Below are 13,783 nucleotides of genomic sequence, written 5' to 3'. Positions count from 1 at the left end.
TAAAAAAGTTAGAGGTGCGTGCTGGGATTCGAACTGGGCCCCCCGAAAGGAAAGTCGAGCTCCTGCGCAATGCGCTGACAAATTTTCAAATTAAATAAACAAATATGACAATTAAATACTATTTAATTTTTAAATTTTACGTCGTATTTAAATTCAAACTTTTCAAATATGAAAAGATATTTTAATCTCAATATCAACATATTTGTTTTGTATTATTAGGAAGCAATGTGTACTTAGAAATATTTTCAAACTATTGTGTTGTAGGAAGCAGCGAAGAATCTTCCTATCTTATAATATGTTTTTAACTATGGCCTATGTCAAGTTTCTTGTACAAAATAATTGTGTTATTTTGTTAAAAGTTTTATTTAATAGTAGCATAACACTTAAGAATTACTTAATGGATAAATGTAATTTCTATTACTATCTGCCAGTGGTGGGTTCTCAATGAATGCAGAAAAACATTGCCTATCCAAACAGTTTTTTGTTACCTACTGGAGTGGATTTTTTTTTATATATTTAAAAATCTTGAATTCTTAAAGAAACTTCGGATACGAAACAAAACACTCCTCGGTAAAAATGATGTCACATTTTTTGTAAGACTATCCTTCATTTTCGGTTTATTTATTTAAATAAAACCTAAGCAGATTTTAATCATGCTGAGTTATAAATTATATACTTAATTAATTGATTCAAATTTTTTATCAAAAACAATAATGTGTATTATACTTAAACTAACTTTTTAAAAGTATTTATTAAAAATAAAAAAAATAAAATAAATTTCCACTTTAGGTAAAGGTGTATTTTTTTTACTACCTACCTTTTTTGCTTTCCGAAGAGTTTAAACTTAAAAACGTAAAAACTTTTCATAAACGAAAAATTCAAATTATTAATTATTAATTACCCGCAACTTTGTCCACGTGTCTACTATATCTGATGCATACTATATTGCAAATTTTTAAACGATGTTTTTTACAATATACCTACTTCGATATGCCACGGGAGTATCGAAGGTTCTCGATGTGAGCGATAACGCCGCCTCAAGGGGGCAACGGAAGATCTAATAAAACTCAGGGGGCTTTAAATAAATTTTATTTTTATAAAATAGGACAGGGGTCAATTAATGGTGCCTCAAAATATATTTAAGTGTTGATGAGCAATATAAGGTAAAATAAAACAGTGCTGAATCCTGTGGATTTTCGTCGGCGAGTGCCCGACTACTTTCGTTAGTCTATATAAACAGGGCTAAATAAATTATACAAGCTCTGGGCCTGTTGTTGCTAACATTAAAATTAACAACTTTAGTTCTTCGACTTTTTTTTTTAACTCATATCTCGATACTCTACTTGTTACTATTCTGTTATGTAACATCAGCAACAGCGAACCTACTACGCGACGTTGTTGCATCACATGTATAAGATTTCACAGAGTAATATCATTTTGCAGAAACAGCATCATTTATAATTTTATTCTGGATGAAATAAATTATTACTGAATTTAGAAAAATGGTAGAACAAAAATTATTTGTTTTAATGATCGGAAGAACAGGGCTTTCTGGTATTTTTATTCATATAAATCGATGAAGAATGCCCACTAGTTTCGAATCCTACTCGGACAAAAATTTACTTTTTGACTGTCAATCTTATTTAATATAAAAAAGAATAGAATTTTTTAAACTTGATCCCTGAAAAAGACAATTGGTGGTCATGCTAGTGTAATGTATGAGAATAAAATAAAATATGTTTTTGAAAATAAACGACCTTTTATTTTGAAGATTGTTAACGTAGTATTATATAAGTTGAAAGACTCTGAACTTTATTTACCGGTAACGCATGGTACGAAAACGTTCGGAAACTTATTTTTGTAGACAATGAGGTAAAGATTACTAAAGCTGTTAGTGATATTGACTGTGAATGACAAGTTACTTAAAGGCACGACGTGAAATTCAGACGTACGTCACGATGAAGTTGCCAACGTCATCGGCGCAATTGATTATAGATCATTAGGACTCAGGACATTAAATTTTTCTATCCCTCCAATTCTTGGTCGTTAGTTATAAAACTTTATTCTCCAAAGAACATACTGTTCACTATTATTTAATTGCTTCGATCAGTGAGTTGAATACTTTACAAAGACAAATAATTAATAATTAGGTAGCTAAACAGTTATAAATTTTGGCAATTAATTTTTTCTTGGAGCTGAAAAACGACTTTTCTATAAAAGTCTCTTTATGCCTTATAATTTGTATTTGTTCCGATGTGATCTAGTTTTTAATGTGATTTGACTGTTTTTTAAATTGCGAGAGTATTTTTCTAACTTGTTTACATGTAGTACTTGTCTAACTGGCTAATTGGATAGCGTATCAGTTTTTTTATAGTATAGTTCATAACATGGAAATCGGTAGTCAAGATGGAACAAAGTTGTTAATTAATTGTTTTGGGATATTTGAAGATCTTTAGAACCGTCGTTTTGACCCTGCGACTTCGCCCGAGTTAAAAAAGGGCCGCATCTACATAGTATAAAACTTTCCTCAATAAATTAGATACCCAAATATGTTTCCAATCGTGGGTACTTATAATGCCTAATACAGACACTTATGATATAAGTACAGGTATAAAAGATAGTGATGCAATGATTCTTTCAACATATTAAACGGAAAGTCTGAGGTGTGGCATTGATACATCTGTTCTTTTAACTTACTAGGACAACTTAATAGGATTCAATAAGAAAACAGTTAAATTGGTACTTCTTTAATTTTAGTGTGAGTATTTTAGAGTTTTACCAATACGTACATATGTTATCTATTGAGCTTTGTACTTTTGAACACTTATATTACTTAATATTTGTATTCAAACAATTTTTTTATATACTAGTTTAACTATTGCTTTATTGGTTTATTACCAACAAATATAACCTCCAACAATAACTTCAGCACTCGTATTAGAACATTTATTTTTGCCATCACACACTCACGGGATGTTTTGAAGCACAACGCAGAAATTATAAGAGTACAGATAATGTTCAGTATTCCGGGATGTCAAATATTAATCGACTAGCAATTTCTTCGGGTGTTGGCTTCTCGATCGACCTTCGGATACGTTTCACGCACGCCGGCCGACCTTTCACGCTGGTGTCCTTGCGGTAGCCGGGATTACAGATGCAGAAGTGGGGTGCTGAGCAGGTGCCATTAGGGCAGCCTCCCGGACAGTTTGGTATACACCTGGAAATGTTTTTTAAAATTTATATACTAGAGCTGGACTTTTTTCTCTAGCTGTTGCCGCGTACTTTGTCGGCGTTCATTACGGTTTTTTGCAAAACTCGCGGGAACCGTCTATTTTTCTGGGATAAAAAGTAGCCTATGTAACCGTCCTTTTAAATTAGTCTGTACCAAAACTGATTGATAGCTTATGTATGGCGTGAAGGATGGACAAACAAATTAAAAACACACTAATATTAGTAAGGACTGGCGGACCAAGCTGACAGCCCTGCTTGGTCAGTTTATCCTTATCCTGGACCTGGAGGGCTAGTGGGAATCAAGCGGCACCCATAGACAGGGCAACGTACGTACAAGCAAGTAAGGAAAACATCCTGCAACGTACTGCCGTGGTCTATCAACCTGAGCCGTTGATTTTAAAGTGTCTGTAATTAACCCTTTAGACCGGAATACAGCAATGCCGCTTGGAGGCAGTAGTAAGCGTGGCATTAGTAGTTCCCCAGACGAGCTCTGGCACAAAAAGCACTACTACTACTACTGTAGAAATGCTTATGCAGCCTAATTTACTTTTTCTTCTTCATGCCGTTATCCCATGTTATCCGAGGTCAGCACGAAATATTGCCTTCAAACTTGATGACATTTTTGTTTTGGCAATTTTTTTTACAAACGACGTAAACGTTTGTTCGTTTAGCGCTAGTTTTATATTCGAGTAGCGTTGCTAACTAAATGTGTGGGTGTATTAGTTGTAGAGCTTTTTATGACAGAGCTCATCCGGAAAAAACTAATTGAGATTCCGCATAGCTCGATGTTTAAAATATTAGACAAGATCTCTTTGGTCTTTAACACTCTTCCTGAAATATACCTTATCTTATACCGATAGACAGGTGACCTCGCGTGGATGATCTAAGAAGCGTTTATCATGGTTTAAGTATCTTCCCTTAGAAATGTATATAAGAGGAATCTCGACATTTTCCATTTTATTGGGGTAAGCCAAGAAAAATCGCAGTCTTAGTGAGATGAGTGTCTATGTAAAGCTCTATTCTTTTTTTACCATTGTTGCACTTAATAAAAAAAGTGGGTTTACCTTGATCCAGTCACGTCAGTTGGGTCCGGAACATATCCAGGATTACACCGACAAGTGTCCTCTATGCAAATGGCATTGAGACATGGCGTGGTACAGCCGGGTTGCCCATCAGGGCTCAACGGCCGCTGGCTGGTCGGTGGTGGTGGAGAACTGGGGTAAGTATGGCTTTGGGAATTTGGTTGACCTGGAAACTGTGGCCCTACAACTGGGTAGCGACCTTGATATTCACCTTGTCCTTGGTATCCGCTTTGATCTCGGTAACCACTTTGACCTTGGTAGCCACTTTGACCATAGTATCCGGTTTGTCCCTGGTATCCGGTTTGTCCCTGGTATCCACTTTGCCCTTGGTATTCAGTTTGACTGTGATACCCGCTTTGGTCTTGGAACCCAGTTTGACTTTGATATCCAGTTTGCTCAACGTCACCTCTTTGACTTTGGCCAGATACCTGACTGTCGGTGTTAAGCTGATTTCTAGAAATATCCTGAGTGTATTCATTTCCATTTATTTGTTGACCAGGGTATGTTTGATTAGGGTTTGTCTGTCCCGGATATGTCTGGCCAGGGTACCTCTGACCAGGGGTTGCCTGTCCCGAGTATATCTGACCAGGGTATCTCTGTCCGTGGGATGGCTGTCCAGGATATGTCTGATCAGGATATCTTTGACCAGGGTTTTGCTGTCCAGGGTATGTCTGATAAGGGTATCTTTGACCAGGGTACATCTGTCCAGGGTATGTCTGGCCAGGATATGTCTGACCAGGGACTGCTTGTCCAGGGTATGTTTGACCAGGGTACGTCTGTTGGGGGTATGTTTGACCAGGATATGTCTGTTGTGGGTATGTTTGGCCAGGGTACGTCTGTGCAGGGTTCGTACCATTTTGTACTTGATTGCCAGGGTATAAGGGATTGTTTTGTTGGTATGGCGGATAGTATGGGGGAACATTGGGTTGTCGAGATGTAGAAGGGTCTTTACAGACATTTGGTGCAACGCAATGGCCATGCGGGCAACTCCTGAAAATAAGGATTAAATTACACGTTATTACACTGGATATATAGGTAAACATAAAAGCAAGCGTAACCAAAACACGCAGTTTAAAATTTATGGAAAGTGCAGTACAGTAACTTGTTAAATTACAGGTTAATCTTTCGTATAGCTGAATCGGTTTTGATGATGATATTTTTCTATGAAAATCGATGGTTCCCGCTTCTCCCCCATTGAATTTTTACAAAAATATAAAGTAAAAAAAAAAAATAAGAAAGAGTTTCTATCATAAATTTAATCTATTATTTTTCTTATTACTTCTGAATTCACTAACAAGAGCGCGGATGGAACATGGCGGCATAAGGAGAGTCATACCATTTGTAAGATGTTTCAAATCAAAAATACTGAATACTTTTTGACGACCGCATAATACTTACTGAGAACATTCGGGTTCGCACTGTCCCTGAGAATCTTTTCTGTAACCCTGTTCACAGCGGCACTCGTTAGAGGTTATACAACCATTTTTACACGGGTTTGTACACACTGACTTGCAGTTGCCTTCGGGCGTCGCTTGGTAGCCCGGCTTACAGTCACACGTGTTGGGTTGGGTGCAATTACCTAGTGAAAAAATACATTAAAAAAAAAAGTTGTAAGGTCTACATAGGCTTTCTTAGGCTAAAAGTCACTCAGCGGGCGATCGAGAACGCTATGCTAGGATTATCTCTACGTGTTCAAATCAGAAATGAGCAAATTTGTAGAAGAAATACAATTGAGAGAAGTTGAGTGGAAGCTGACAACGAGTTGTGAAGTTGAAGTGGAAATGGGCGGGGCATGAAGCTCGAAGAACCAATTGTTGGGGGCGCCAAGGCGCCGGAATGGTGACCCCGCACCGTGTAGTGCGGTAAATATATAGTGGAATAAAAAAATCATAATGACTTTTAATCGCATTTTCACGTGTAGATTTGCACGTATGAATGTAGACTCAGCTGATCTTATATTCTATAAGATGAGAGCGGAGCCGATACTCCGCAATATAGAAAAGTATAGATGGCAAAGAGCAACAGCTGAGTTTCTCGCCGACTTGTCGATAGAATCTGATTTACTAGCCGGTGGTAAACATACTACAAACAGACATACTTGTAGTTTTAAAAGTAGGCCGACTTGAAATAAATCAATTGAGAATTTGAATTTTGATGGGTTGTCACCGTGTTTCCGTCATGAAAACTTTATTCAGTAAATTCTTTATAAGACATATTGGTCTCAGGAAAAAAAATGCGAAAACCATGTTTATTTATTACTATGAATAATGTAAAACACAATTATTTTACTTAGCCTTGTAGCCTTGTAATTGTCAAAGACAAACTCAATTGCCATTTACCATTAAGCGTGAGGAAAAATCGCTAAATTTTATGCGAATATAAAAAAATATTCTTACCTATTCCACCACAATTTTGTAAACACACTGGCTTGCAGAACTTGCCCTCTGAATCCAAAGTGTATCCATCTTTGCATAAGCATTCGCCACCACTGCAGTGGCCATTCTGACAACCAATCGGACACGTCGGCATGCAAAACCCACCCAAGTTCTGAAAAAAAAAGTCATGTATTTATAATTATACTGTTGGTTTACCTTGAAAAGCTAATAAATAAATAAATAAATAAATAATGGCGTCAGTCGTTATTCCCTCCGTTAACTCACGCGCGAGCCTTTTCCATTTTCGCCGTTTTTTTTAATTCCCCCAAAAATGCTAGAGCTCGTTGCGAACTACAGCCTTAGCCCTCCTGAGAGGCACGGCACGGCTCTCATCTCAGAATGACAGCTGTCGGTATGACGGTATGTCGGTATGACAGAATGCCAGCGGGTCGGTAATGATTTTGTAATAACGTTAGCCCTCCATTACCATCCCACCTGTTTTAAGAGATAAAGCAGTCCAAGGGCTTAGTTGTTAGGGGTATGCGGATTTATCAAACCTGTACTCTAATCGATTTCCAAGCCGCTTTTAGTGGATCGCTAAGTCGCTCGGTGGTTTGTCTTTCTCGGTAGGGCGGTAACTAGCCACGACCCAAGCCTCCCATCCAACCAGACCAGACTTGCCACGGATCGAACCGGAGATCTCCCATTGTTATAACACAGCGCTTACTACAGTGCCAGAAAGGTCGTCAAAATCAGATGCGTGCCGGCAATCGACCTTGGACTCTTGGAAGGCAAGCCACTAGGTTATCACTTCCATGTGCGAATCTTCCTCCATCTATCGTCCGCTGAGCAACTCTAAGCTTCATAACAGGGTTTATACCTTACCCTGATATGATCGGGGAAGCATGAGCAGGTGTTAGGCGCTGTGCAGAGACCGTTAACACACTCCGGGTTGCAGACTGGGTCGCAGACCATGAACAGCTCGATGTTCCTCTCGTAGCCTTTACAGCATGTTCTTATCCGGCTCAGATCTGGACGTGACTGGAAGCAATTAGTTAGTTAACGGATAAAAAACTTAAATTACAATAAGCTAAGACTAGAACTGTCGTATGTAGATGGTGGATCAGAATACAGTGATCACAATGCCCTCTCTTCTTTTAGTTGTATAACAAAGTCGGTTTTCTTGTAAAAAAAATGTATTTTAAGAGTACAAAAGTATTGCAAGTGCTATGTTTATTTCTGTTAACAAAATCTTATGAACGGATGAGTAACAGGGTATTTTAAAAAGGTAAGAAAAATTCATTCTTACCCCATTTCCAGCCGGAATATGCGCGGGATCTCTAGCCAACGATGCTGTTCTGTGAAGAAAATTAAATCGGCTTTGTATTTAGGTACAATAAAACTAATAATATCATTAAAATATGTGTCGTCACAGCTTATACATAGACATACGGAACGGTGCATTGGTCACGTGGATGACAATGGCAAAATGTTTAAGGCCTTCGTTCACTTATCGAATAAACACCGATTCAACGCCGGTTTCATTTTTGATTTAGGATCAGCGAGTGGACAACTTTTCGTTCATTAATTACCCGCAATGTGTCTAGTATTCCTAGTGTTCACAACGTCAATGGATTAGCATTTTTACCCCATCAGCGTATGGTCAACGCGAACTGACATCGCGTTGGCAACGAGTGGTAAGTTGTCTAGGTAGTTTTAAGTAAATAACGAGTGTCAACTATTTCACAGTTTTTATAACAATTTACTTTGTGCTCACTTTTCCGTGCTCAAATTTAAGTGGGATGTGTATCGAGTTGGCGTCTAGTTGATATGATATGCGAAGGTTTATACCTACATTTTGGGAAGGCATTGAGGGCATGATCTATTTGAATGACACAAGCGACAGAGACTCGCGTGTACAATGAGCATTCGCAGCCTGCCCACAATGTTTCTTCTCCTGACTCTATTACTACTTAGCTGAAGCTTAGTTTGTTTTCCAGAGCCAAGAATATTATATGACTGTCTTTAGGATGCAATTGCACGCCTCATAAGCGAAGCGTTGAGGTGGGTATTCCTGTCAGTATTGCTGTTATAAGTGAATATAAATAGACAAATGTTGAGAAAAAACACTATTTTTAACACTTGTGATATTTTGACATCTCTTTTTATTATTTGAACTAATTAAAAAATTGTTTAAAAATGTTCTGTCTTGGACGTCCGTGTGGTTGTATGTGCGGATTTGGATTTTCCAACTATTTTTCTCCACGCAAATTGTTGTTAAGATTTAGAGTTATTAACAGTTGGACGTGCGTAAACTAGGTGACAAAGGATATTGTTTTGAATCCCGCAGAAACAATTTTTAGATTTTTTCGTATCCACCCTCAGGACACGAGCTACCTCTGGTACTTCTGTCTAGAATTACCAGAGGTAGCTCGATAGAGGTACGATCGGTAGAGGTACGATCTCGGTGCGCAGACTAAAAGTTGCTGGTCAGTGAAAGCGGGGAAAAGAAACAAACAAACGGACTCACTTTCGCATTTAATATTGGTTGTTTAACTGCTGCGTATAGGGTAGGACGTGTCTCATTTTCCTTATTCCTACTCCTAGAAAGACATTGGGAGCTTAGTGTCTGCATTAATGCATGTTGAAAATAAGGTAAAGTTTAGCATAAGAATTTAGTTTTGCTCCTCATCTCTATATAACTAACACTCAATGCAATTTGCACCTATAAAACATCATAGTAAAATACTTACGGCACTTCTATATAGCATACTCCGACTTCACGGAAGTCTGTAGTTCTGCCATGGGCATCAGAGCCATGTTGAGTCATGTTGAATCGCATGACGTAACCGCCATAAGCGTCATCTTGTCGGTAGCTAAAAAAAACTAAATAAATAAACATTCAAATGGTTTTGGTCGCCCGCTGAAATTATATGCAGTACACCCACAGGCTATTTTGGAAATGGAATAATGAGAATTCAATTAAAAATTCAAATTTAAAAATTCTATATTCATGTATGCTTATCACAGGTACTTATAAAGCTTTTATACTAATATGTTTACATAATTGCGAGATGATGGTGATATCTTCTTTGGTTAACTTAAACCTAAAGCTAGGAAGGTCTAGTTATCTAAATGCCCCTAATGACTTCGTGATTATTATAATCAATACCCAGCGCGTGTACAGCACTGTCAGGTCGGCTTTGCTTGCGCGCTTGTACTGTCAATGAGTATACAAACTCAACTCAGATATATGTATTGTTAAAAGGCCTCCATTAAAAAATAGTCTACCTATGTTGTATTTAGTTACTTACGTGTTATTGGGTGCCCCAGGGTTGTAATACGGGTAGCCTCCCCCTCGTCCACCCTTGACTCCGCCTTTCACTCCAGACTTCACATTGATCCACTGAGCATCGTCGGCGCTGGCGCAGCTTATCAGCAGGGCTCCGAAGAATAACAGTATCATACCTAATTATAAGTTAAATTATTTTATAGTTTCTATACAATAAAGGTAATGACTGGCCCCTACGCAATGTATACAAATAAAAAAGAACACGAAAGCGGTTAGTCAGATTCTGCCCGTGACGTCCAACTTGACTATAGTTAACTTGAAATCTAAAAATATTATTGTGGTATGTACCCGTTGAACTTTATTTAAGATTGTCGAAGATCTGTTTGATGTGGAGTATAAAGATTAAAGAAATTATAAATTACACAATACAGATTCTCCTACTTTTTGCGGAGTATAACAAAATTAAGCTTAATTTTCGTAATACTTGACCATATTACTGGCTAAATGGTCATCCGTTTTGCAAGATTCAGTAAAATTTTCTCTACAGAAAAAAATGTCAAAGTTGCACTCCATTCTTTTGTTTTTGTATGCTTTATTGTGGTTAATAAAAATAAAAAATTCTGTAGAGATGATTAGCAAAGTGTTATGTTTTGATAAACGATGAATCACTCCTCACGCTGGTGTGAAACCATTCCGGAAACTAATATTTCATAGTATTATTTGCCTGGTTTGTCATCGACATTTTGAACGGTATAAAATCACAAGCATTGCATTGTAGGACCTTCATTCCATAAAAAGTATTTGAAATCTCATCGCTGTCCCACAATTTGAGTATCATTTAAATCCAACTCCACACTCTGTATGAAATACAAAATTTTCCAATTTATATTAATAGACCGATAGGGTTGAAATTTGGCTCAGAGGTTTGAGTTATGCGTTTATCAATCAGTCAGTCAGTCACCTTTTCTTTTATATGTATGTTTATTTGTACACGTGCGCGTGTAGTGATTACGTGGTGATAGCCTAGTGATAAGGGATTCGAGTTCCCTTTCGGGGAGGACCGAGTTCGATCCCGGCCGACGTCGGAACGGAGCCGAAAAACCAGCAGAGTTATGTGCGTTTTTAATTCAAGCAATCAAAATATCTCTAGCTGTAACGGTGAAAAAAACGTTGCGAGGAAACCAGTATAGAGTACGGCATTAAACCTTCTTATTTTTAGAGGGAGACCCGTGCCATGTAGTGGGCCAGGAATGTGTAATATCTTATGGGATCTTGTTATGGAGCAGAGCTGCTGATATAGAAACTATATTTATACTATAGAAAAGAGTTGTGCGATCGATATATAAACTTGGATCACGCGAATCCCTTCGTACCAAATTTAAAGAAATAGGTATACTAACAGTAGCCTCGCAATATATTTATAATAATATAATAATCTTTATTAAACAAAACATAAGTTATTATAAACAAAAAGTCGATATAAAAAGTCGACTAACTAGAAACGGATAAATTTAGTGATATCTGCATATCGTCTGAGAAAAGTACAGAAATCTTTTGTGGGGATGGGTATATGCTTTTATAACATGATACCGAAGGTAATATTAGATCTACCTTTACCTAAGTTTAAACAATATATTAAAACACATTTAAAAAATCGTGGTTACTACACGATTGATGAACTCCTTAACGACAAGTCTGCTTGGAAGCAGGCCACTCCGCTCTCATCTCTCACAAAACAGAAAAATCATAAAGATTGTTAACTTTAAAATGATGTTGGAAAAGAGCAATCTGCTGAGTTTCTTGCCAGCTCTACTCAGTGGAATCTCTCCGAACCGGTGGTAGAGACACTACAAACAGACTGACTTGACGTTTCAAAAGTGCTTATTAATTAGGCCTACTTGAAATACAGTCAAACCTGGATAAGTGAGAGTTCAAGGGAGCAGAATCTCATTCTCGCTTATAGAGGTTTTTCACTAACCCGAGTTTCTCGCTAATGCAGGTACATGGGTAGCGTTTCTCTCTTATAGAGGTACGCAGCAATAACAAGACATATATTCATGCACTATGTAATTTTAGAACTTATTTACATTTTAAAAAATCCGTCAATTTCGTTTGGGTGTCTGTTTTTGTATTTTGAATGTTTTTCTCTAACTCATAAATTTTGTCGAATATTGCTTGCTCGACTGTCGCTTATGAGGTATAGATAAGTAGCAGTCTCACTTACGGAGGACCATGAAGGAAAAACGACTCTCTCTTACAAAGGTTTCTGTTTCTCGCTAATAGAGGTTTTGGGACCTTAAAATGACGGGTCCTGGCTATTACTCTCACTTATAGAGTTTTCTCACTTATCCAGTTCTCACTTAGCCAGGTTTGGCTGTAAATGAATTTTGATTTTTTTTAATAGGTTGATAATGATGGTTATGATATATCATGACCTGATGCATGTCCACTTACCGGAGTCGATTATGTCAACTTAATTATACACCAGTGTACACTTATACATTCAGAACTGTACTGACAACTTACTGAGATAATTATATAAAGTACGCCGGCTGATGACATGGTGACAACAAAACTTCGATAAGCGTGAACCACAGATCGATTTAGATGTCCCGCATAGTTTTAATCTCTATAGATTAAAGTTCACTGCCTCGTTGGTCTAGTGGTTAGCTTACTTGACTTCGGATCTCATGGTCCTAAGTTCTAATCCAGGTTGGGGCTAGAAATTGTCAGGAAATTGATTGTTCACCTAACGCGTCGCAGAGAGGACGTTAGGCCGTTGGTACTGGTTTTTTATTAGTAGCACACACCAAGGCGTACCCAGCTTCTGGTCTTGGGGGGGCAAGCATAACGGTCTATGGTGGGCATGTGTGATTTTTTTATGTTTAGATCGTCCGCGGCTGTTTTTGAGAAATATTTTTTAGAGTGTTCTCAAGAGTCGATACTGAATCCGAAACCGATTTTTTTTTTGTCATTTTTGTTTGTCGGTCTGTATCTTGGACGGCATACATTGCATACATTTTTGTAGTGCTTCATTTAAATAAATATTATATTAGCTGACCGCAGCGCCATCTGTCGGGCTGATTTGTGAATCTAAACCATCCAGGGCGCCACCCAAACGCATACCGAAAAATTCAGTCTAGGAAGAGTTCAGTGACATACACATGCACACATGAAATATATATATAAAAATTATTTAAGTAATGGAATATTTTCTTATTAAATTTAAACCGCTCTTCTGAAAAGAGGATTCCGCAAGGATAAGCCGATCCTACATTGTTTTCTAGGTCTATGAGAATTCGTTTAACTGAACCCTGATTCTAGTTAAAGGAGTCATCGCTCAGATCTACGATGAACTAATACATCTTACCTATAGCATATTTAATTTTGCGTTTGTCACTACTTGATATTATAGGTAGGGTTAGGTTAGCTCACAACTATATGCTGTGCTGGAGCTTCTAAGTGAGAAGATAATTTAAGATAATTTAAGAATTGGTAGAGTCACTACACACAGACAGACTTGACGTTTCAAAAGTGCTTATATTAGGCCTACTTGAAATAAATGAGTTTTGTTTTTTTTTTTGAATTTATAGTTTCAGAATTTTCGCCGATCTGTTCGAAAGGCTTTGGCCATGGCTAGTATTAGGTACCTCCATACCGCAAAAGACATGCCACCAAACGATTTAACGTTCCGGTACGATGTAGAGTATAAATATTAAAGGGTGTGGGTTTAATATAACTGTCATATCCCTAATTTAGCCCGCAAACAGCTTGGACTGTGCAATCACTTACCATCATGTGAG

General features: G+C 37.6%; 1 protein-coding gene across 2 annotated transcripts; it reads right to left on the bottom strand.

The window, feature by feature from the left end:
- Window positions 1-2,731: 2,731 nt before the first annotated feature.
- Window positions 2,732-12,528, bottom strand: LOC120626190. 2 transcript variants are annotated; one of them, XM_039893566.1, is made up of 9 exons: window positions 12,435-12,528; window positions 10,003-10,156; window positions 9,442-9,564; window positions 7,998-8,046; window positions 7,574-7,729; window positions 6,710-6,860; window positions 5,712-5,892; window positions 4,296-5,303; window positions 2,732-3,217 (listed from the first exon to the last, which is right to left on the bottom strand). In XM_039893566.1, the coding sequence occupies exons 2-9, from the start codon at window positions 10,152-10,154 to the stop codon at window positions 3,019-3,021; spliced, it is 2,019 nt and encodes a 672-aa protein (XP_039749500.1). In that variant the 5' UTR covers window positions 10,155-10,156; window positions 12,435-12,528; the 3' UTR covers window positions 2,732-3,018. The 2 variants fall into 2 exon arrangements, with proteins under 2 accessions (XP_039749500.1, XP_039749501.1); XM_039893567.1 differs by having other exon boundaries at window positions 4,525-5,303.
- Window positions 12,529-13,783: the final 1,255 nt, after the last annotated feature.

Source organism: Pararge aegeria, chromosome 9 (genome assembly GCF_905163445.1).
Source record: "Pararge aegeria chromosome 9, ilParAegt1.1, whole genome shotgun sequence".
NCBI lineage: Eukaryota > Metazoa > Arthropoda > Insecta > Lepidoptera > Nymphalidae > Pararge > Pararge aegeria.
The sequence above is the reverse complement of the archived record's forward strand: the minus strand, read 5'-3'. Positions and strand labels throughout refer to the sequence as shown.